The 26412-nt window shown below is 33.3% G+C and overlaps 1 protein-coding gene across 6 annotated transcripts in view; it reads left to right on the top strand.

Moving 5' to 3' along the window:
• STXBP5 (syntaxin binding protein 5) overlaps window positions 1-23959 on the top strand; it is a 175984-nt gene extending 152025 nt beyond the window's left edge. For all 6 annotated transcript variants that reach the window (XM_082730336.1, XM_082730334.1, XM_082730332.1 and 3 more), the window contains 3 exons: window positions 7627-7738; window positions 16270-16490; window positions 18222-23959. In XM_082730336.1, coding sequence (XP_082586462.1) covers window positions 7627-7738; window positions 16270-16490; window positions 18222-18263 — 375 coding nt within the window. In that variant the 3' untranslated portion in view covers window positions 18264-23959. The remainder of the gene's footprint in view (window positions 1-7626; window positions 7739-16269; window positions 16491-18221) is intronic.
• Window positions 23960-26412: the final 2453 nt, after the last annotated feature.

The raw sequence follows: 26412 nt of genomic DNA, 5'->3' as shown, positions 1-26412 counted from the left end.
AACTTAGCAAGATGAGAAATATCCAGTACTCAACAAGGTAAAAATCAAAAGATCTGGCATCCAGTCAGATTGTCAGGAAAATATGACCCATAATAAGAAGAATAATTAATCTTTTTAAGAAACCAAACCAGAACTGACAGAAATATTACAATTAGTACAGAAGAACATCAAAACAGTTATTATTGGGGCGCCTGGGTGGCTCAGTGGTTAAGCCGCTGCCTTCGACTCAGGTCATGATCTCAGGGTCCTGGGATCGAGTCCCGCATCGGGCTCTCTGCTCAGCAGGGAGCCTGCTTCCTCCTCTCTCTCTCTCTCTGCCTGCCTCTCTGCCTACTTGTGATTTCTCTCTGTCAAATAAATAAATAAAATCTTAAAAAAAAAAAACAGTTATTATTGTCTTCCATACATTCAAAAAGTTAAGTGAGATGTGGAAGATACAAAAAACCAAAATCAAAGTTCTAGAGATGAAACCCTCCCGTGCTTGAGATGAAAAATATACTGGATGGGATTAACAACAGATCAGACATTGCAGATGAAAAGATTAGGTATTTTAAAAGCGTAGAAATAGAAAAAAAAACTGAGTGTTTAAACGTGACAAATTCATAGCAATAAACCACTTGTATTAGAAGAGAAGTTCTTATCAAATCAGTGACCTCAGCTTCTACCATAAAAAACTGAAAAAGAAAAGCGAGTGAAACCCAAAGTAAGCAGAAGAAAGACAATAATAAATATCCAAGCAGGTTTAAACAGTGAACAGAAATAAAAAACAAGGAAACAATAGAAAAGCATAAATAAAACTAAAAGTTTGATCTCTGAAACAAATAAAATTGATCTCAAGCCAGTCTGATTATGAAGAGAGAAGTTACGAATTATCAGAATCAAGAATGAGAGAAGTAGCATTACTACAGATTCAAAAAATATTGAAATGGACAATAAGGAAATATTATGAAAAACTTCATGCCAATAAACTCAAAAACTTAGATGAAAATGGACAAATTCCTGGAGAGACACAAATTACCAAAGTTCACTAAAGAAAAAAAGATAAACTGAAGAGTACTGTATCTGAGAAGAAAATTCCAAGCCCAGATGGCTTCACTGATGAATTCTATGAACATTTTAAGGAAGAAATACCAGTTCTACACAAAACTCAAATATTGAAGTGGGGAACTCCTTCCCAGCTCATTCTAGAAGTTAAAATTAACATGATATAAAAAATAGACAAAGACTTTACAAAAATTATACACAGATCAATATACATCACTAATACAGATGTAAAAATTAGGAAGAAAGTTTTAGCAAATTGAATCTAACAGTATATGAGAAGGATAATTCTGGTCATGATTAATTATCATGGCATTTACCCCAGGAATGTGTATGTCAATCACTGTATTTCACCATATTAGTTAACTAATAGAAAGCAGTTGACAAAATCCAACACCCTTTCCAAATTTGAGAAAAAAAAATAAAATCTCAGCAAAGAAAAAATAAAAGGGAGCTTAAAAGACATCTAGGGAAAATCTATACCTTAGTGATTAGTTACTGAATAATTTTTCCTTAAAATCAGCTAGAAAGTGACATTTACTCTCAACACTCCTGTTCAGTGTTGTATTTTGTTCAGTGTTGTATTTAAGGTTCTACCCAGTGCATTCAGGCAAGAAAAGAAAAAAAAAACAAAACATCTCAACTGGAAAGGAAAAAGTAAACTAGTTGTTATTCACAGATGACACAATCATCCATCTAGGAAATCTATTCAGAAAGCTACTAGAAATAATAACAGTTTGACAGTAATGCGAGATATGAGATCAATATGCAGAAAAAAAAATTCTGTGCAAGCAGTGGTCATTTGGAAATTGAGAGTTAAAAAAACACCACCTAGCAGCCCCTGGGTGGCTCAGTGAGTTAAGTGTCTGCTTTTGGCTCAGGTCATGATCTTAGGGTTGTGGGATTTGAGTCCCACATAGGAAAAGGTGGGTATCGCTGCTCAACAGTGAGTCTTTTGCCCCTTCCTCCTACCCCAGCTTGTGCCGCTCACTCTCTCAAATAAGTAAATAAAATCTTTTAAGTAAATAAAAACACCATTTATAATAGCAACAAAAATATGATCTACTTTGAATAAATAACATTAATGTGAAGGACTTCTACATTGGAAATAGCAAAAACACTGAAAGAAATTTTTAATAACCTGAATAAATTGAAATATGTACCTTGTTCATGGGTCAGAAAATTCAATAGTAAGAGACCAGTTCTCTCAAAATTGATCTATAGATTTGAGGCAACCTCACAAAATCTCAGTGGAAATTTTTTGGGGGAAATTTATTCTAAAATTCATGTGGAAATGCTTGGGACCTAGAATAGGCAGGACAACTCTGAAAAAGAATAAAGTTTACCATCTGATTTTAAGAATTACTGTAATGCTATAGTGACCAAAGAACATGGTACTGACATCAAATTAGATAACTAGATCAATAGAATGGAGTATAGAGTTCAGAAATACTCCCACACACATATATGGACAACTGACTTTTGAGAGAGACAATGCAATTGAGAAACGATTGCCTTCCCAACAAATGATGGAAAAATTGGATATTAAAATACAAAAAATGAGCTTTGATCCATACTTCACAGTATATATAGCAATTGACTCAACATGTATCATAGACCTACATGTAAATCCTAAAACTATAAAACTTTTAGAGGGAACCTAAGAGAAGATCTTTGTTAACTTGGGTTTGGTAAAGATTTCTTAGCTACAACACCAAACTCACCACCCATAAAAGAACAAATTGACAACTTCAACAAAATTTAAAACTTACGCTCTTCAAAGACGTTTAAGAAATAAAAATATAGGGACGCCTGGGTGGCTCAGTTGGTTAAGCAGCTGCCTTCGGCTCAGGTCATGATCCCAGCGTCCTGGGATCGAGTCCCACATCGGGCTCCTTGCTCCGCAGGGAGCCTGCTTCTCCCTCTGACTCTGCCTTCCACTCTGTCTGCCTGTGCTCACTCTCGCTCGCCCTCTCTCAGACAAATAAATAAATAAAATCTTTAAAAAAAAAAAAAGAAATAAAAATATAAGCCACAGTCTAGAAGAAAACCTTGGCAAAACATGTATCTATCTATAAAGAACTTATATCCAGAATATGTAAAAGCTCTTAAAAGTCAAGCAAGATAACCCAATAAAAGCATGGGCAAATATTTGAATAGCTCCTTCACCATGAAAAGATTTTGTTCAGCATTATTAGGCCTTACAGAACTGTAAGTTAAAACCATAATGAGATATCATAAATACTTAACTAGAAAGGCTAAAATTAAAAAGAACACTGGGGCAGCTTGGTGGTTCAGTCAGTTAAGCATCCAACTCTTTGTCTGAACTCAGGTCTCGATCTCAGGGTCTCAGGAGTTCAAGCCCGGTGTTCAGTTCCATGCTCAGAGGGGTCTACTTCTTCTCCCTCACCCTCTGCTCCTCCTTCTTGCACTTGTGCTCACATTTTCTCTCAAATAAATTTTAAAAAAGGAAGAAGAAGAATAATACCATGTCAAGTTCTCACAAGGTTATAAAGGGTCTAGAACCCCAACACACTACTGGGACTATAAACAAACAAACAAAAAGCAGTACAACCACTTTGGAAAACAGCTTAGCAGTTTCTTTAAAAGTTAAACATTCATAAACTGAAGACCTACCCATTCTATTCCTAGTTTTTTAACTCAAGAGAGAAGGAAATTGATATTCATAATTGTTTCATTTGTATTAGCCAAAAACCTGGAAACTACCTACATGTCCATTAACAGATGAGTGAATAATCAAATAACAATATATCCATACAGTAGAATAAAACTCATCAATAGAAAGGAATGAAAAGTTGATAACATTCAATATCATGGATGAATCTCAGTAATTATACTGAGTGAAATAAGCCAAGCCAAAAAAAGTTTACAAAATTGTATGATTCCACTTAAGTAAAACTGAAGAAAATATAAATTAACCAAGGTTGAGAGAAAGCTAATCAGTATTTACTTGGTGATGGGGGTTCAAGAAAGAACAAGAGGCTTTCCCATGCAAGCATAAGGAAGCATGAGTGATGGCTATGTTCATTATCTTGATGATGGCAATGATTTCACAGGTATATGTTAAAATTTTATACTTTAAGTATGTGCAGTTTGTCATATGTCAGTTACCTTAATAAAGCTGTTTTTAAAAATTCATGACTCCAGAACTTTTTATTGTCTTGGAGAGGCAGTTAGTCCAAACTATATATTTATAGATTGAAATAACTAAATTTATTTCTACAGCATTATTCTAACCATATCTTGAGTAAAAACATGAGCAAAATGTACAAGTTATCTTTTCAAACTGTTTTTATTTTTGAATTTAAATAAAAAACACAATTTTAAATAAGAGGTGGAACATATGAATTATTTCAGTTTAAACAATGTTACTGTCCTAAGCACCTTAATACTGTAATTTGTAAACAAACTCTCAAATACTCACTGAGCAAAATTTTTGAGTTGAACTATTTAGCCTCTCTTAAGTGTTATACATTCAATATTGAAATTTATTGCTGTGCTCATCTTGGAAGATATTTATTTAGACTTGGTATTTTTATAACATAGGATTTTCTTAATCAAAATTATTAAAATCTGATTGGTTGATGTATTAAAAAGAGTTTAGTGATAAAGCATATTCATTGACCCATGAAATCAGTCCTAAATTTTACCCCGTAAGGTTATTAACACACAGGAAAAGTGAAACCCAAGAGTTCAACATCAGATTTGTTTTTTATATATTCATATTTTAGGGTAGTTTAAAAGTTCCAGATACTATTTCAGACATACAGTTTACTATTATTAGATGTAGAAATATATCATAGAAAATACAAGTCTATTTTAGATTTTGCTAGCATTATTCGTCATTAAAATTAATCTTTTAAATAGTAAATTTAATCATCGGTAAAATCCTTATTTAAATACAAGCAAAAAAAATCTATAGATACTATTTAATGTTGTTGTAATATATGCTTTTTTAAAATCAGTGTTTCTCCCCAAATTTTAATACTGAGACTGCAGACTATAAGAAACTTTTAAACTTCCTTTAAAGATAATCTATTCATATTATTGATCTACTGATAAATGATTTCCACATTTCCTAATTTGTTTAATCTTTTGTGTGAAAGGAGTTTTTCTCTTTAAGTGTTTCTATCATTGGGTGTCTCCTCTTAGCACTTTATATGTTCATTATCTTTAATCCTTAGAACATTCCAGGAGTAGATATTATTATCTCTTCTTTTTAAAGCTGAGGAAACCAGTTCTTTGAGAAACTGATTTGCCTAAAATGCCTCTGTGAATAAAAGGCAGAGATGAGAATCAGACCTAAGTCCATGTGTTTCCAAAGTTCATTCTCATTCCAGTAATTCCTATACTATATAAATGACTCTTCATTTATAAATGTAATTTTTATATTCTTTGAATTTATAAAATTTAAGCTCATTAAATACCAAATAAATTAAGAGCTATAATTATAAATGTTTAAATGCATATCTACATACTATCACTTGTTACATATCATGTTACTCTTGATTTAGCATAAAAGACACTCAGATGAAAGCTGTTTGCCATTTTTGTTTTATCAATTTAATAGATAGTTTAAATTGGAATCTGTTGTAGTACAGTATAAAAATAATCAGAAATTTGCCTAAAATCACCTTTGTTATATAATGTAATATAAATTTGAATTAAATAATAGTTATCAGTATATTCATTAGTAAGTTTTAACAAGTTTGACTTATTGACTTCAGGATATATATTTTTTTTATTGTGACAGACAGCAGTTACATTTATTGTGATGAATACTGAGTAATGTATAGAATTTTTTAATCATTATGTTATACATCCAAAATTAATGTAACATTGTGTGTCGACTATGAATGAAAAAGAACAAATAAATAACTTGGACAAAAGTTTTCCAAAACAAAGATGAAAAACCAGAAGCAAACAGCAACAGGGCCTTTGGCGACTGTATTTTTTTAACACGTCTCCTTTCCCTGCTAGACTTCCCTGTATTTTCTATCTCACTGATACTATCCTACTTGTACACTTTTAGGCTTTTAAAATATATGTAAAAATAATCTCATGCTAAACTGATATTTGACATAGCTAAATAACCACGCTTACTTAATCAGTACCATCTTTTCCTTTTAATTAAAGTCTTTTGTAGAAACAGTAGCCCCTTTTGTGTGCATCTTTCCTGTATATTTCTGAAATCCTGTATATATTGTCTGGAGGGTCCAGACAATCTTCTTCCACTTTCAGGAGATTTTTCATTCTAGTTTTGTTCCACTTTGTAGAATTTCAGAGGGAAAAAAATGTACAGGCTTCAATTCACTTCATTATAAATGAGCTCTTGTTTATATTGTGTTAACAATTATGTCTTCCCATTTATAATCTGGTTGGAGAAACAACATTAATATGAGTATACTTTAAAGTAAAATCTTTGAACATTCTTAATTAATTTTCTTAGCCCAGCCCTAAGGAAGAAACTAAAAAATACATGCTTCATCTTCAACTATAATAATGTGAAAACAGATACAGCAGAACTCCTATGCAGAACCAATAATGTACATGTCTTTTGTATCATAGCTACTACTCTGAAGTGGTCAGAAATGCAATCCCAAAGCCACACTATACTTTTACTTTGATTCTAAAGCTTCCCAGAGCTGCCTTATAAATAATGTTGCTCCCAATCTCTCAAAGAAACTCCTCTTCCCTCTTACAATTCAGTAACATGTCAGCAACCTTTATTTTCTCCTGAGTTGGTTTTACCATTTCTTTGCTCTAAAAAATGGTAATTTCAGACAATAGAATCCTTCCTATCTCCCTGCCGAATTTCTGGAATCCCAGGTGTATGTTGGCATAATTCTCTTCCTAGGCTATGTTTATGAAAAAAGAAGTTGAAGTGTCTTTCTAAATTACTAGTTTTCTGACTCAGCTGAAAGTGATAATTCCAGAACTGTGTATCACCATCATTACACTAAAGTTTTCAACTTACTATTAGCTTTTCTTCGTTCTAATGTAGGAGGACCTAAGTTTTAATCCAGTTATAAATTTTTGATGTCAGGAATTATGGGAAAATTTTGTCATACTGATTGGAATCTTCTTAAGATTAAACAAGAATATAATTTTTGTGGGCGCCTGGGTGGCTCAGTGGATTAAGCCGCTGCCTTCGGCTCAGGTCGTGATCTCAGGGTCCTGGGATCGAGTCCCGCATCGGGCTCTCTGCTCAGCGGAGAGCCTGCTTCCCTCTCTCTCTCTCTCTGGCTGCCTCTCTGTCTACTTGTGATTTCTCTCTGTCAAATAAATAAATCTTAAAAAAAAAAAAAAAAAGAATATAATTTTTGCTTGAAATGTAAGGAAAATAATCTAGCCAAAGTAGCAAGCAGCAAGTTAGTCAATTTAGTCTTAAGTGTTTCATTAAGTCAGTAGGTGCTGGATCTAATCATTTGAAATGGGCTCATTGTCTGTGACATCAACAGGTAATATTATAAGCTTAAATTAGAGTTTACAGTAATGGTTTTATAAATTATAGTTTAGTTTTCCCTGTAACTTTACCAATTACAATTTGTTTTGATTTTAAAGGAAATGTTGGGTGAACTCTTCACTCCTCTAGAAACACCTGAAGCACCAAACAGGGGATTCTTTAAAGGCTTATTTGGAGGTGGTGCACAATCTCTTGATAGAGAAGAACTGTGTAAGTTGATTTATTTAATTCGGATACTGTATCTGTAAATCTGAAACATTCAAAGCACTTAAATTCTTCTTATATGTATAAATTATGTTCACCTTTTTCCTCTTTGTCACAATTACTATATCCATGTTTTTAGCAAAAATATATAAAAGGTTTTTGTGTCATTCTAATCCTAATCGGGGGAATTTTACTCAGGGAACCAAGAGGAGAATAGCTTCAGGTAGTTAAAAAGGAATATTCACAACTTTAAATGAATAGCTTACAAAATATTTTATTTTCATTAAATGTGATCCTTATTATTTCAATTCTATAATTTACTTTAATTGATGACCTTAACTTTGAAAAAGTTAACCTAAAAATTAATTTTACATTACCTTCAGACTATTATCATAGCACTAGAAGGTTATTTAAAATAGCAAAGTCTTGTTCACTTACTGCCTTCCACATAATTGGCACAGAGTAGAAATTAGTTCTTGAATAAACTAATAATAAGTCAATGATTGTTTGACACTTCTTTCAAATAGGAGCTGTTATGTTCTTAATTTCTTTTTATTCTCTTTCTGTTTTGCTAAAATACTATAGAATTTTCCTTTTGTGTTTGATTTACTAATTAGAAAAACTGTAAGATTAAATATCAGTAAGTAGTAGTGCAATGCAATTTAATTTTCAAAATTTACCCATATTATTGATCAGTCATCTTGGTACTAAGGATCAGTCCGTTTTAATTCATTTTTAAAAATGAAGACTGTTGTTTAAGTTATGGGGAACTGATAATTTGGAATAACATTCTCACCAAAGATAATTGATAAAGTTACACAAAATTTAATTTTTTTAAAATTTTTATTTATTTATTTTAGTTCTTAAAAACATCAGAGAGCTAACAGTATAGTAAAGATATGGGGAAGGATGAGTGCTCAGAGTGCTGAGTCTGGCAGACTAAGGACACTTTGACCCTGGAATACTTTGCTAATCTGAAGTGGGAGGCTGAGATACTCAACTGTGTTTATACTAGCAAGGTGGGCTCCTACAAGGAGTAAGCATAGGGATCTTGTTAAACAATTTCTCTTTGCAAGGATCCCAAAGGTCACAGCTTACGGAGTAAAGGTGAACTGGAAATCAATCAGCCCTCACACACAGAGACTGAGCTCGGCTTTAAATTACCTGAATGTGGGCGCCTGGGTGGCTCAGTGGGTTAAGCCGCTGCCTTCCGCTCTGGTCATGATATCAGGGTCCTGGGATTGAGTCCCACATCAGGCTCTCTGCTCAGCAGGGGGCCTGCTTCCTCCTCTCTCTCTCTCTCTGCCTGCCTCTCTGCCTATTTGTGGTCTGTCAAATAAATAATAAAATCTTTAAAAAAAAAAAATTACCTGAATGTCCCAGAAAGCTTTCAACCTTAGTTAAGTATTATTACGGACTGTTCAAGTCCCTAGCACCTGGCAGAAGCAATTGAAAATGTGCCCTAAAGGAAGATAACATATTCCAAGTCCTCAAATTGTTTGTAGAAATATGCCAACTATGTCATCAAAGTTAACCATGAACACTAGTAATCAACACCATGAACAATGAAACAAAAAAGGTAGAAGCAAATCACAGGTACTTCAAATATTAGAATTATCAGACATAAACTGTAAAATAATTATGCATATTCTACGTTCACGTTCACCATGTCTGAACATTTTGTCAGATAACTGAAAACTCTAAAAATCAATACCAATAAATAGGTAAAAAACTAAAATGAAGTTCTGGAACTGAAAGATTTAAAAAAAAAAAACAAATTTAAAATCTGGATAAATTTGACCACAAGTGAGACACAACTTAAGAGAAAATTATACAGCTTGAAGATAGTCAAAATAGACCATTTAGAATGTAGTACAGAGAAACAAAAAAGATGTAAAATACAAAGATGATAAAAGAAATAGAAGTTGCAGTGAGAAGATCTAACATATGTTAGACTTCTCAAGAAAGAAATAGGAAAGCAGGGCACCTGGGTGGCTCAGTGGGTTAAAGCCTCTGCCTTCGGCTCAGGTCATGATCCCAGGGTCCTGGGATCGAGCCCTGCATCGGGCTCTCTGCTTGGCAGGGAGCCTGCTTCCTCCTTTCTCTCTCTGCCTGCCTCTCTGCCTACTTGTGATCTATGTCTGTCAAATAAATAAATAAAATCTTTAAAAAAAAAAAAGAAATAGGAAAGCCTGTAAAGAAGCATCAATATGTAAACATACATGACTGGAAATTTTTCAGTATTGATAGATGATACTAATTCACATATTGAGGGAAACCTAATGAATTCCAAGAGTATATATGTATTTTTTAATTCACAGCTAGAGGTGTGCCTGGGTGGCTTAGTCGGTTAAGTGTCTGAATTTTGGTTTTGGCTCAGGTCATGATACCATAGTCATGGAATTGACCCCTGCTTTGGGCTCAGCATGGAATCTACTTGGGATTCTCCTTCTCTCTCTCTGACCCCTCCACTCTCTTTCTTTTTCTCTCTCTCTCAAATAAATAAATCTTAAAAAATTCAAAGCTAGATATGTTACATGAAAATAGAGTATATCAAAGACAAGAAGAAAATCTTCTAGGTGACCAGAGAAAAATGAGGTATTTTTTAACAAGCAGTAGACTGACTTCTCAACAGTTGAAGATAGAAAATATACTTCAGGAATGAGACTTCTAAACAACTTGCCACCACACTAAAGGGAACTCTAAAAGCTGTACTTCACAGAGAGGGAAAATAATCCTCCATGGAACATCAGAGCTGTAAGAAACAATGTTCTAGAAAGAAAGTAGCAGGTGCATGCATAAATATAATCTTTATGGACTATAAAGCAAAATCTCATAGTATGTGTATACACATATAAATAGACTGTGACCCAAAACACATAAAATCAAGGGAGTCACAAAGGGTAATGAATTTATTTTTTTAAAGATTTTATTTATTTATTTGACAGAGATCACAAGTAGGCAGAGAGGCAGGCAGAGAGAGAAAGGAGGAAGCGGGCTCCCTGCCAAGCAGAGAGCCCGATATGGGGCTCGATCCCAGGACCCTGGGATCATGACCTGAGCCGAAGGCAGAGGCTTTAACCCACTGAGCCACCCAGGCACCCAACGGTAATGAATTTAAAGTGAACTGAGATCATACATTCTTTGAGAGTCTTTTTAAAAATATCTAGCAGCATTAATAAGGATGCATGTGAAAATTTCTAAGTTGACCTCTACAACCTAGTACATAACTTCAGGTGAATAGCAGGAAAATCACAGTCCTTCCAAAGTAAGGCAAGAAAGATGGAGAGAAAGAACACAAAACAGGTGAGATAAATAGAAAGTACATAAAGGACTGTAGACTTAAATATAAATAATCATAGTAATTATGTCCCATTGAAAAGGCAAACGTCATCCAACTGACCTTAAAAGAAAAAAATATACATTGTTTACAGCAGACATACTTAATACAAGTATTAAAATTTTAAAAGAAAAACATGAGCACAAATGAGGACTCAGCTGGTTTAGCTGTATTAATAATCAAAATGTAAATATTAAGGCTTTATTGAATATACCTTATATTTTCACTTCGAAATACATAAAGAAATAATGACATGACTACTAGAAGAGACCATTTCCCAATCATAGCAGGAAACTGCTAATATGCCCCTTGATTGAGATATAAAAACAGACAACAATAAGGCTTCTAGTAAAAGATATAGAAGACATGAACAACACAGTTAATGAACTTAAACCTAATGAAACATACACAGGATGTTCATAAAATATATTTGTAGGGGGACACCTGGGTGGCTCAGTGGTCAAAGCCCCTCTTTGGCTCAGGTCATGATTTCAGGGTCCTGGGATTGAGCCCCACATCAGGCTCTGCTCAGCAGGGATCCTGCTTCCTACTCCCTTTCTTTGTGCTTTCCTCTCTGCCTACTTGTAATCTCTGTCAAATAAATAAATAAATTTTCAAAAATATACATATATATTTATAGGGAAATTATAGATGTATATTGAATTATTTTGGAGTAAAATGTCATGTCTATAATGAATTTTGAATATTTAAAAATTTTACCTGAAGACATTCACATAGCAAAAAAATGTTATCTATTACCAAAATTAGATAATAAGTGTATGGAGGTTTATGATATAGTTCTTTTACTTTCCTGTATATTTGAAACTTGGCATTTTAAAAAGTTGGGGTTTAGGGGCGCCTGGGTGGCTCAGTGGGTTAAGCCGCTGCCTTCGGCTCAGGTCATGATCTCAGGGTCCTGGGATCGAGTCCCGCATCGGGCTCTCTGCTCAGCGGGGAGCCTGCTTCCTCCTCTCTCTCTCTCTCTCTCTGCCTGCCTCTCTGCCTACTTGTGATCTCTCTCTGTCAAATAAATAAATAAAATCTTTAAAAAAAAAAAAAAGTTGGGGTTTAAGTGAACCATATATTAAGTGATTTTTAAAAAACAAAATTTCAAAGGATTAAAATCAATTAAGCATTTGTGATCTAATCACAATGCAGTTATGCTTGTAATTAATAACAAAGCTAATTTTAAATCCGCATATTAAAAAATTAAGAAATAAACTTTTTTTAATAACCCATGTGTCAAAGAACTTGATAACCATTGGTATGCATTTAAAGTAGTAGTGACATTTATAGCCTTAAATATATATATAATATTACTCAAAAAGAAAATGTGAAAATGACTGAACTGAATATCCATCTCTAAAAGGCAGAAAACACTGCAAAATAAACCAAAGAAAATAGAAGGTAATAAGATAATAATGACTTAGTAAACAAATGCAAAAGAAAGGAAGGCATAAGTAAACACTATCAGGAATGAAGAAAGATAAGAGAATGTAACTGCCCTACTTAAAATATCAAAGCCAGCAACTTGTTGAATCTATTTTTCTGAAACCATTTCTCTCTCTCTCCATAGCTGGAAAGAGCTCTTTGCTTGTGATTACAAGGGGTTTACCTGGATGGTCTATCTCTAGCTCCTTAACTTAATCACATCTGCCTCATTTCGTTTCCTGTGTGAGGTAGCGTAATCACAGGCTCCAGGAATTAGAGTAAGGTCATCTTTTAGAGGAGTGGGGGACATTATTCTGTCTACCACAATCACATCAAAACAAACAGAAGAAGTCAGATACTTAGAAATAAATCTTAACAGATGTTTAGGACCCTGTGGGGAAAACAGATAATTACATAACTTTGTTGACAGAAGTTAAAGACCCAAGTAAAAGAAATATACCATGTTCACGCAGTAGAAGATTCAGTAAAAGGCAACAGTTCTCCCAAAATTGATTTCTGCATTCATAGATATACACTAAATGAAGACCTTCTCAAAATCAACTTCCCCCCAAAATTTTAAACTGATGATAACCTTCAGATGGAAATTCAAAAGGTCTTACCTCTTCTATTTAGCCTCATATTAGAAGTTTTAACTAAGGCAATTAGGCAAGACAAGGAACTAAAGGGCATCCAGATTAGAATGGAAGAAGAAAAATCTGTATTTGCAGATGACATAATCTTGAAATAGAGAATCTTAAGCCACACCAATAAATAAATAAATAAATAAATAAACAAATAAGGAATAAGTTCAGCAAGATTGCAGGATACAAAATCAATATAAATAATCAATTTTATTTCTTCTGCATACTAGCAATGAACAAATCAAATATTAAATTAAGAAAACAGTTCCATTTATAATAGCATCAAAAAGATAAAATACTTGGGAATAATTTAACAAAAGAAGTGTAAAATGCACTAAAAACTTCAAAATACTTAAAGATATTAAGTCATAGAAAAATGGATTGATATTCTACGTTCATGGGTTGGAAGATTAAATAGCTGGAAGATGGCCATGGTCCCCAAGTTGATCTATGCATTCAACAAATCCCTGTCAAAATACCATCTTTTTTTTTTTTTTGAAGAAAGACTGCTCCTAACATTTTTATGGAAATGGAAAGGATCCAAAATAGCCACACATACACAAAAAAATTTTAAAGAAGATAAATGACAGAGAACTCAACATCTTTCAGTTTCTGAAGTTACTGCAGAACTATAATTATCAAGATAGTGCAGTACTCGCATAAGGAGAGGTGCACAGACCAATAGAATAGAACTGAGAATCCAGAAATAAGTCCATACATGTATGGTTAATTGATTTTCTACAAGGATGCCAAGAAAATTTGAAGGTAAAAGGATGGTCTTTTCAACAGATGGTGTTGGGACAACTGGATATCCACATGCAAAAGAATGAAGTTGATTCTTCCCCTCCCACCATTCACAAAAATTAACTCAAAATGGATCAAAGACCTTAATGTAAGAGCTAAAACAGTAAAAGCCATAGAGGAAAACATAGATATACATCTCTGTGACCCGAAATTAGGCAGTGATTTTTTTTAGGTATGGCACTGAAGTCATAAGCAACCAAAAGAAAAACATAGATAAATTGAATTTCATTAAAATTAAAAATCAACACTCTCAAGAAAGTGACAAGACAAACCACAGATTGTGCTAAAATATTATAAATCTTATATCTAATCTATCTGAAATCTGATAAAAAGCCCAGTATTCAAAATATATGAAGAATTCTTACAACTTAACAATAAAAAGACAGCCCAGTTTTTAAATGGCAAAGGTTTGAATAGACAGTATTCCAGACAAAATACAAATGGCCAGTAAACATATAAAAGGATGTACAACATCATTTCTCATTAGGGGAGCACAAATCAAATATCACTTCACACTAGAATGGCTATAATCAAAAAGATGTTAGCAAGAATGAAGAGAAATTAGAACTCCTACATTGCTGGTGGAAATGTAAAAATGACAGACCCTCTTTGGAAAACTGGCAGTTCCTCAAAAAAATAAACATAAAGTTATCACCGGACTCAACAACTCTACTCCCAGGTATATATACCCAAGAGAACTGAAAACACATATTCACACAAAAACTTGTAAAAATGTTCATAGCAGCATTATTCATAACAGCCAGAAAGTAGAAACAACTCAAATGTCCATCAGCTGATGAACTGATAAACAGAATGTCTTCTCTCCACACAATGGACTATTATTCAGTAATCAGGAAGAATAAAGTGCTGATGCATGCTACAACATGGTTGAACCTTGACAACATTAAGTGAAAGAAGCCAGACACAAAGACCACATATTGTATGAATCCATTTATATGAAATGTTCAGAATAGAACTTATAAAAACAGAGTCGATTATTGATTGACAAGGACTGAGAAGGGGGGGTAGGAAGTGACTGCTAATAATTAGCATAGAGTTTCTGTTCTTATTTTTGTTTTTGAAGAAAATGCTCAGGAATTAGTGATGATGGTTGCACAACTTTCTGAATAAATTAAAAGTTGCTGAAGTGTTCAGGGATAAATTTATGGTATGTGAATTATGTTTCTAAAGAAAAATGTATGCTGAGCGAAGAGGAAAAATCTGACCTCATTCTTTAACAGAATTTAAGACTTGTAGTAATCTAGGTATTAGGTAATCAAGGTCTGGATTATGTAGGGAAAGGAAGGAGTGAATTTCTGAGATCTTTTGAAGGAAAAATTTGGTCTATTTGTAAATGACAAGATAAATGGAAAGAAGGGGGTGTAGAATATGGATACTGAAATAGAATAATGAATAAATTCTTCATTTTTCTTCTAAGCTTAAGCTTAGTATTTAAAGTATGAGAAAGCATGGAGTAAATAAACTAAATCAAATCTGTACATTTAATTTATCTTTAATTTTTTCTAGACCTAATAGTAATTTTTTACAATTATGTAAACTCGTGTCATTATGCCCATCATTCATGTGACAAATTATTACTAGTCCCTTTTTTACACAGATTTTATTACATAAACTAATATAGAGTAGAAAATTAGTATACATTCTGGTTTTGCATGTTTAAAAACTATCTAAAAGTTATTAAAATCCTATAAAAACATTATGAAGTGAAATACAAAAATACTTCAATTACATTGTTACTGCACCTAAAAATTGGTTTATAAAAAAATTTTTATTTTTTTTTATAAACATATATTTTTATCCCCAGGGGTACAGGTCTGTGAATCGCCAGGTTTACACACTTCACAACACTCACCATAGCACATTCCCTCCCCAGCGTCCATAACCCCACCCCCTTCTCCCAAACCCCCTCCCCCCAGCAACCCTCAGTTTGTTTTGTGAGATTAAGAGTCACTTACGGTTTGTCTCCCTCCCAATCCCATCTTGTTTCATTTATTCTTCTCCTACCCCCTTAACCCCCCATGTTGCGTCTCCACTTCCTCATATCAGGGAGATCATATAATAGTTGTTTTTCTCCGCTTGACTTATTTCGCTAAGCGTGATCACCCTCTAGTTACATCCACGTCGTCGCAAATGGCAAGATTTCATTTCTTTTGATGGCTGCATAGTATTGCATTGTGTATATATACCACATCTTCTTTATCCATTCATCTGTTTAAAAATTGTGTTTTAATGTTATATAGTAGGATTTTTGTATTAAAATTTTTATTTGAATTTCTCTTTCACTTATCAAATCCGTTCAGTTGGAGAGTCATCCTCAGGAAAGGCCTCAAGGAGTCTTGCACAGCATATCCCTGGCCCTGGCGGCATTGAAGGCGTGAAAGGAGCAGCATCTGGAGTCGTTGGTGAATTAGCACGAGCCAGGTTGGCACTAGATGAAAGAGGGCAGAAACTTGGTGACCTGGAAGAAAGAACTGCAGCTATGTTGTCCAGTGCAGATTCATTTTCTAAACATGCACATGAGGTATGTCTATCAAACAAATATTTAAACAAAATAACCTTGGTAAAGCAAGTATGAAAATTGTTTTTTCTTTTAATAGCTATTATATTTCTACACAAGGACTTTCATTTATCCTCTGTACAATTGCAAATTCCTGATTTTTGCCACCAGAGGGAGCTATGACAAGACTATGTTTCAGTAGCCTTTGGTCTTTTACTGAAGTTTATGAATTATGAAGGAAACTGCTCACCGTCAGGCTTTTTGTAAACTAAGTCAATGATTTTGCAGATGTTTTTATGGAATGCAGAGGCCTCCAATTTTACTACTAACTTCTAAAAAAGGAAATAGTTTTGCCTCTCTTCATTGTTTAGGTTGGTCTATATAACTAAAATTGATGAACATTTTAATTTAAATAAACAATACTAAATCTGTCTGTAGACTAGTTCACACAGAGGGTGAATGAGATGCATTTTTGCAACAAATTTATTTTGATAACTTTGGAAATCATGGGACCTTAGAAGCTAATGCTGTAAAAAAGGGATCCCTAGCTGGCCTTACAAGTATACTTTATTCTCCAGCATAGTAACACCTTAGAAAATGACCTTAAAGGCAATTAGGTAGAACATAGATCTTCATTTTGACACAGAGGTCTGCCACTCTGTGATGCATTACACTGGGTTACTTCACACACTTAGTCCCTACCCTAGTCCTTGAGGACATTTTTAATTTGTTATCTGAAGGAACCATATTAAGGTTATTTTTACATTTGAGTACCCAATCTATCAGTAATAGCTCTCTAAATTTTTCAATCAGAAGTCGTCATTTCCTTGCTCAAGAATGCTGACACTGGAATGCATGAAAGAGGTCACTTGACCTGAGAGAGATTGTCCAGGGCTTCAAAGAGATTTGGAGATCCCTCGTGAGTCCTTGTACTAAGCTAACACACACCTCAGTTATAGGCTAGTGGCCTTGGTGAAGAATTTTGTTGGCATAAGCCTGCATCTGACTGTGATCTCTAATGCATTTAACATTTCAGCCAATTTCAGAATATACACACTCTAAGTATTTAGCAAAGAGCTCTGACTCAGACTGATAGCTTTTTCCTTCTACCAAAAGATATTTATGAGCCATATTTGAGAGTCTGTAAAAATAATATATTGAGGTGGTTAAATCCATGGATTCTTTAATCAGACAGTGGGCTCAAATCCCAGTTTCACCATTGTGTTACCTTTGGTATCCCGTATAAGCCTTATTCTCTTTATTTATGAGGAGAATAATAATCTCTAACCATAGAGCTGTGAGGACCAAATGAATTAATGTAAGGAAGGTGTGCCATACAGTGTCTATCTCAGAGTAAGTGCTCAGTAAGTTTTGGATGGCAGCAAGAGTACTGATGTCAACCTTTCATTCATCAGGCTTTTTAACCATTATTTTTAGCTCAAATCAGAGAACTGAAAGTTACCTTATTTGTAATGCATTAGCTTAGGTCACCAAAGAATATACTGAGGTGACATTTAATTATATCACATTTCTAAAAAATAAGAGAACCTTCTAGGCTGTAGTTCTTAAATAGTTATGGTCTTTTCTCTAAGTGGAACAGTTCTTAATTGCTTTGGTATAAATTGATATGAAGTAAGCCATATAGTAACACTATAGAATGTTTCAGGATGATAGAATGTTTTGGAAAATACAGAAATCATTTATAACATAAATGTTTTGCCATTTTTAAAACACTTTCTGTTTTCTCTCCTTCAGATGATGTTGAAATACAAAGATAAGAAGTGGTACCAGTTCTGACAACCAGAAATCCAACTAAGTCCAACTTCAGCCAGAAGGAAAAAGAATTTTCCTTTTTTATTTTATTGATTTCACTTTAGGAAAGTTAACATTAAAGGGATGTTCGTCACTGGATACTGTTCTTTCCTAGCACAATCATGCACTGTTTTACCTCAGTCATGTGGCTTTACCTAAGGAGTGTCCACGCACACTCAAAGTGGAGTAGGTGGTATGTGCCGGCTATGAGTTGACAGTTTGGGAACTAAGCAGGTCACATGTTACAAATGAAGAAACAAAGGGGAGTGTGGAGGAGACCTGGCAGGGACTATTCCTGGATCATTCCTGTATTAAACTTTCATATGCCAAAAGATTTTGTGCTGTTGTATCTGCCATCAGTGTTTGACCTCTTTGAGGGAGAGACAGTAAGTCAGAAGTCCTGAAGCTGAAGTAGTTTGTTTGTGTCATTGACTGAAATATAAACAGCTGTCTTGGACTTTCCCTCCCTTAAACTGAATGGTCATCAGTATCATTAGTGAAAAAGAAACAAACTGTTTGTTACCGTATCTTTAGACAGATAAGCTGAATGGTGGGCTTTAAATAATAAAAACATACACATAGTTGACTTGTGTATGGGCTACTCTTGGATTCTTGTTATTGTATACTTGTGTTTAGTCCATATTTTGTCAAAAGCAAAACAAGGTGATACATCACTTTTCATTGAAAAGAAAAGTGTAGAGCATGACTGAACTGCTCATCATTCTGGGAGTTTCCATGTAGTGGCTATACAGTGTGGAAAGTGAGAAAAACCTCCATTGTGGTGAGGAGAATACTTCAATGTCCCTTGTCCTTGTTCTCATTAATTCAGCTAAAGGTGGATTTGACCAAAATAGTTACTGGTTAAATTTGTAGAAATGTTGAAATTGGCTAAGTTTTTAATTTTGCTTGAATTTTTATAAAATGTTTAACCAAATGTACCTTTGCATTATTTAATTAAAATTGCTAAAAACAATGTTTCATTATTTCAGTAAAATGCTCAGCTCCCTTTTTAAAATACCCTTTATTTGCTAACAGTTCCAGTACACTCAGGTGATGAGCCAATTAAATCTTAGTGCACATGCTGTCGCATGGAAAATTAACAAGCATCTGTTGTCAATAATTATCTATATAAGAGTCTAGTCTGATGACCTACAAAATATTTTCTGTAGAAATATACTATAAATCTGTACATGTCCTTTCGAGGTTTTAAAAAGCCAAAAGGAAAGGAAAATATGTGCATTTTTGGTAACTAAATTATTTCTGTATTGGAGTATAATGCAAGTGAGACTGTCAGTGAAAAACAAATGATCTGTTCCTAAGACAGCATTGCAGACAGGGAAGAGATGACTTTGTAGACCTGGAAGTAAGTGATATCATAACATAGGCTCATCTGAGATGATTATTGGTGGTTCTTAAAGCAACAAAGGAAGAGCAAAATGGAAGCATTATACTTACTCTTAATGAAATTTAAATATTTTCTTCTATAAAAAATTGTTTAAAACATTTTCTTTTTTCATTAAGAGATAAACAGAGCACAAATTGATAGCAAACTTGATGGTTGCTTTTTCTATTCCATATGATCATTTAAGGTATGTGTAGAACATCTTAATTTCACACAGTCTGTTATGCATCTTTTCCTCTTTATTCTTTTCATTAATAAAGCTTTTATGTTTACATTTTGTAATGTGCACTATGGGATACAAACGTTTACATTAAAATTTACTTTGAATATCATTAGGGAGGGACTAAATATATGTGATTAGAGATAATTGATCGAGCCAAAATAAATATTTTTAAAGTAATCATTTTCAAAAGGTTTTGAATTTGTAGAAAATACCTATGGATAACATGTTTCTGTTTAGTTAATGTCAGCTATACGGTGAAAAGTCAGAAGTTTACAGATGGCAAGTTTTGTATCCTATGTTATCTAACAAATCCGTTGTTCCATGATCTGTCACAGGAAGTATTAGGCCCTTTTTTAAGGTAGAGTTTTGAGAATGTCATCAATAAAATTAACAGTATGGATTTGAAGTTGAGAAGCATTAAGTAAAATAATATACTGGTGGATTCCTCATTAGGTGGAAGGGCATATTAGCTACAATTATTTAATTTGCTCTGTTATTTTGTGTTAATTGTACATCAGCTTTATTTCTGTGGTCATTTTTCCTGATGTATATAAAATGAATTAATCCTGTAATTATTTTCAAATAGAGAAGTAGATACATTTATCTGAGATGGATTTTATAAGAAAATGTTAAATCAATATTTTGAGTTATTTTATTTTGTTTTTAAATTAATCTACAGATTATGCACAGCAAACCTAGAAACTCACTTAGAACTAGAAAGCTTGAAGTATTTTTGAGAATAGGAAATAGCTTCTCCGAGTTATACTTGATTCAGTCTGTAGATAAGAGACAGTCTGCAGTAATAACTAACCCAGGGAATTTATTGTAATTTGAGAGATAACATCTTTTATTTTTTTCTTTTTAAGTGCAAAAAGTAAGTCACCAGCAAGCCAGGATTTCAGGAAAACAAACCAAAAAAAAAAAAAAAGTCAAAAATAGATAATATTAGAAAGATGAAAGATTTGTGTGTGCTTCCTGCATATCCTCATTTGAGGACATTATTCTTTGTTGCATTTGTCCTTGGCTCTAAAATCATTAAAGTATTCGTTAATTAGCAGCTTGTCAATAGGAAGTTATTTCCCTATATGTACCACATATCCAATTCACTCTTCAAACTTAAATTCTATGTGTTTGCTTAGAAAGTTATTTGAAATCTTAGTACTCTGACAAATTCTGTATATTACATCCATTTGAAGATTTGCATCATCTTAATCTCCTGGGTTTGCATTTCTGTTTAAAAAGTGTTTTCAAAAATGGTTATAGATATCACTAAGCTATGATTGACTTCTTAACTTGCTTTTCTTTATGTATGTGAAAAAAATGCTGCTATTTGTCTATGTTATGTGTAGTATATTACAATTTAAGTACAGTACATTATAGTGAAGAAAGAAGCATTTCTTTTGCTTAGACCTTAATTGTAGGTTTCTCTGAAGTTCTTTCATGTAGATATGTGAGTGTTTTAAACAAGTCTGAAAGTGTTACACATTTTTAGGTTACAAGGGTTGAAGGGAAGACAGCTGAGGAAAGGAAGGGGAGACCCCCACGGAGTACAGAGTTTTACCCTGAGTTCCAGATTCCATATATGTTTTGCTGAAGGCATTTTTTCAATGACATTAGAAAAGCTATATCCAAAGGTAAATTTTTTGTGGCAAAGATTTATTTTACATTTTAACTTTGGGGATTTTGTTTATTTGTTTTTGCAAAATAAAGAGCACTGAACTTTAAACTTGAATTTTTTCTGCACTTTTTTAGGTAATGAAAACTTTTTATTATTATTTAATCCACATTTCTCAGTTAAAATCAAATGATACATATGTATAAAACATACCAAAATCATGAATATGCTGCTAGCTGCACCTTTAACAATTAAACTGATCATAGTCTTAAAACCTTTAATAGGGCTTTATATAGTTTTCAAGGAAAAAAATAGTAAAAGCATTTGCTGTATGTTTCAGTGTTCTAGGTCTTACTTAAATTATTGCAACACTTTCAGATTTGTTTTAAGATCATACAGTAACATGTTATATTTATACATACTGCTAGAGAATATACTTTTAATTTTAAAATGAAATTTTTATAAATGTACTCTTTAATTTTAAAAATGGTGAACTTGTTAAGTTTAAGTCAAAGTACTTATAAAGTATGTATATTATCCATACAAAAGTTATGTTTTACGCTTATACTAAGAAATATTGGTATCTCATATCGAGATACAATTAATTTTAGAGAATCATACATTATTCAAAAGTCTTCACGCATTGACAGGAAAGATAATCATTAATATGGTTTAAAAGAAACCCTCTATTGAGCATTTTCAAATATTAATTTTATTTTGGGAAAAATGCCCACAACAATAATTGCAAGATTTTTCTCACTAACTGCAGCTTGCTGTTGGATGCCTACCTTAACTATTGTTTTAAGAAATATATATATTTAAAATAGTTTTCCAGGTATTTTCTTCTACCTTTTTTAAAAATAAATTTCCAAAAATGAAAACAGAGTTTATGTATTTTTGTCAATGAAGGTTTTTATTTTGTAGTTTATAGAATTTGTTCCTTATCAGTTTGATACTTGATCACTATTCCTAGACTTTTTAATCAATCTGTATTTACTTTGAAAAAGAGCACTTCTCTATCTTAAGTGTCCTCCTTTTGTTCTTTTCCTTTTTAGAGTGTTTGTTCTCTTCAATTGAAATTTATGCCCACAAATAATTTTTTTTCATTTGAAAATGAATGTGAAGATACTGTTTACAGCTTTTGTTAATCATACTTTTCATCACTGATCAATTTCTTGTAAAGTGCTATGGGGATTATTTTTCCTGTGAATATTAATGATCTTATTACTGTCACAGAAGTTTTCAAAGTTCTGTGGACAGAAAATAGTTGTAACAACAACAAAAATTAAAAGGAAAACTTTAGTTTACCTTTCTCAGCTGAATTAAATGATTTTAATAACTTCCCAGTTATCAGGGTTATAACATGGCTTTCTTCAGTTACTAATACAATCTTAAATTACTTGGCACAATTCACTTACAAATTGAGTACAGCAGTCCAGAGCTACATATAATTGCTCTTTTTATTTGCATATTGCACTACTATACATCGGAAAAATCATGAATGTCAGTTTTGCTGGTATTTTGCAATGAATGAGGCTCACAGTTTAATTTAAAATTTTATAGTGTATGAGATGTAAATAAGTCAGCACTAATTTATTGTAGATTGTTTGGCTCAGGCATTTAAATGGACATAGGCTAATGGCAATGGAATCCTCTGACTGGGAGTTTCATTTTTTTAAATATACTTTGCTAAGTGTTTTGTGTTGTTCGAACTTTGCTTCAGTTGAAGACAAGGTGAAGAGTTAAAAAAAAAAAAAGACTCAATATGTCAATAGAAAGCAATGCAAAGAGTAAATCATATTTTAAATTTTTTAAATTTTTTTTGTAAATAAATGGTACTGTGATACTTTAGGTGTGACCTCTGCTTAACATGATAGTTAGAACCAGAAAAACATTTCTTTCTAGTTATACTATTGGTTCATTGTAAATGCATCACCAAAACAATATTAAAAAGAGCAAGGATAAGTTTTCCTAACATTGTCCACATCAGGGGCAAGCATGCTTGGTATAGAGCTCTAGCTTGTGTCTACCTTAAACCCGCAGGCAGTTTTCAGTTGCTGCACTTTTTTTTTTTTTTAATTTTGTTCAGTCCAGTAACTATCTTAAAGGTAATTGCTGGAATATGTATTTTAAATATGGTAAAAAAAAAAATTTCTGTGTACTGTTTCATTTTAAACAAAAACAAAAGCACTATTGCAAACACTAAAAATGTGTCAAACTTTGTAGTTATTTTGCATTCCTGTACTTTACAAAATGTCATCACAGCAAAAGGTTTAAAATTAGGTAATGAAATATTTTTGTAAATAAATACCGTTAAGCTGGTATTTTAAAAAAATGTATTATAATGTTTCTGGAAAATGTTCATATATATGTATATGAATGTCTCTTTATGCTGAAGGGCTCTGATTGGGCAAAATAAAATACTCTAATCTCTCCTGAAACTAAACAAGCCCTTTTTTCTGGAAAATGTTTTAATTTTTTCTCCGAATTGTGGAATTAATCCCATTAGTTTAACCTAAGCAAACAATAGTTATAATAGATTTCTACATTTGCAAAGATAAAGTCATCTCAAGTAAGAAAAACTATTTTTCTTAACTAGGTGGGTTTTTTGGTAAAAGTCATGTCCCCCTGCATTGGATGGGGTGAGATCCCCCTATTGTAAGAACTTAACAGTAGATGAACACTTCTTGGCCTGCAGTACGTATGGAATCCCCTGGGCATCTTGTTCAAAGGCAGATTTGGATTCAGGGTATTGAGGTGGGGTCTGACCTCATTTCTAACAAGCTCCCACATAGTATAGATGCTGCTGGTCTGTGAAAAGTACTTTGAACAGCAAGATGATAATTTCCATAACTGGCATTTTGCCAGTTAATAGTAGTGTGCAACTACTTGTACCAAGAATGAATATCACATTAATGGATTTAGAATAATATAACTCAAAGAAGACCCAATAGTACTGTCTCCATTGTATTTCCAAGTAAAGAATATGGTAATTCTTTTATTAAATGAAGGTTTATTGGTTTTGAAATCTATAATTTTACTATCCACACGGTGGCAGTCATGTCTCATCTTATTGTCTGAGCCTTTAACAGGTGCTTACAGTAGCCTGTAACAAGGGAAAACCAGACATTGCAAAAGACTAATTTTCATTATAATTAATTTTTATTCAGAGAGCTATTAAAGTCTTGGATATGGAACAGAAAAATGTATTTCTAAGCTATTTGTTATAAAGTTATACAGAGCATTTAGTAGAATGATCTAGTTTATTATAAAAAATTATTATTTTTCCAGAAAATCTAGGCATAAAGTGATAATTTTAAAAACTAAAGAAAGATTGTCTTCATGTCTCTGTTCGTGGTCTTTTAGAGAACCCCAGTTGGTGTGTCCTGTGTAAATAGTATAGTGCCATCCACTGTTTTATAGAAACATAAGTCTTCACAGGAGTTTACAGGAAGATTCTGATTATTTTTCATTACTTTAAGGATAATATTATTGCTACATCATTGTACTTTTTTTAGTTTTAGTACAAACGTGATCTTTTAAAGAAGAAAAAACTTCAAGCCATTTTACTTTTCATACTTTATCTGCATAAAATCAGTACTCTGTGTTCACTCAAAACATATTCTAACCCTCAGTTTTGGTCATATTATATAAATCTTAACTATTTATAAAACAAAGCAACAGGGGCACCTGGGTGGCTCAGTGGGTTAAGCCTCTGCCTTCAGCTCAGGTCATGATCTCAGGGTCCTGGGATCGAGTCCCACATCTGGCTCTCTGCTCCGCAGGGAGCCTGCTTCCTCCTCTCTCTCTCTCTCTCTCTCTCTCTCTCTCTCTGCTTGCCTCTCTGCCCACTTGTGATCTCTCTCTGTCAAATAAATAAAATCTTTAAAAACACAAAACAAAAAACAACATAGTCTTCAATAACTTCTTTTTAAAACAACATAATAGTAAGATATACATTTCATTAATAAAAACGAAGTTTCAGATAACACAGAATATGTTGTTAACTAGCAAAGGAAAGTAGAGAAATACCAAACTCAGGTTCTTCATTTTCTTTCTCTTGCAACGTTTCTGTTGCAGTTTTCTGTCATCCATAGAAGACCTAAAGCTCTGCTTAATAGATATTCTGAGGGGTGATCAACAGCTTTATGATCTCAAAATGCATGTATGTGTGTAGGTGTGTTCCCAAACAAAGACCCCTTTGTTCAGCTCTCCCTGATGGAAGTTCATCTCTGAGTCTTCTCTCCCTCTTCCTTCCTCCCTCCCTCCCTTCCTGCCTCATCCAGTTCATTTCTGTCCCTCTATCTCTGATGATGCCTATCACCCCAAATCTCTTTTTAGTGTTTATTTTAACCAAACATATTTTGCCACTTTAGGGTGGCAGGGAGTTCTATAATTCTCAGAGGGTTCCCTCCTAAATACTGGGTGAATTTGTAAATAGTTTTTATAAACAATAATGCTATCCCTATTCATTGCTATAACCTTCAGACACTCAAAGTCTAGGCAGATAAAGCAAAAAACAAAGAGAAAGTTTAGCACACAGAGGATGTGCACTGAAGCAGAGATTTTGGAAGCACGACACAGGAGGAGTGTACGGTGTTAGAAAGCACTGTGCTGGCAGCCCTCAGTTCCAGTCCCAGCTTCTTTGCTAGGGGGGGGGGGGGGGGGTAACCAGATGATTTCCCTTTCAAGACCGAAGTGTCCCAAGAATTCATTAGCATGCATTATATGCATGGGTATAAAAGAAGACCACATTTTTAAAAAATGTTACCCTCCATGTTCCTTTAATAATAATGTGACTACAAAAATCATTAGTCTAAACAGGGGTTCTCAAACCTGAATATCAATATCTTCCAGAAATCTTATTAAAATATAGATTGCCAGGCTACAGCCC

The sequence above is a fragment of the Mustela nivalis genome (assembly GCF_964662115.1).
Source record: "Mustela nivalis genome assembly, chromosome: 5".
Lineage (NCBI taxonomy): Eukaryota > Metazoa > Chordata > Mammalia > Carnivora > Mustelidae > Mustela > Mustela nivalis.
This window is presented reverse-complemented; position numbering and strand designations above follow the sequence as displayed.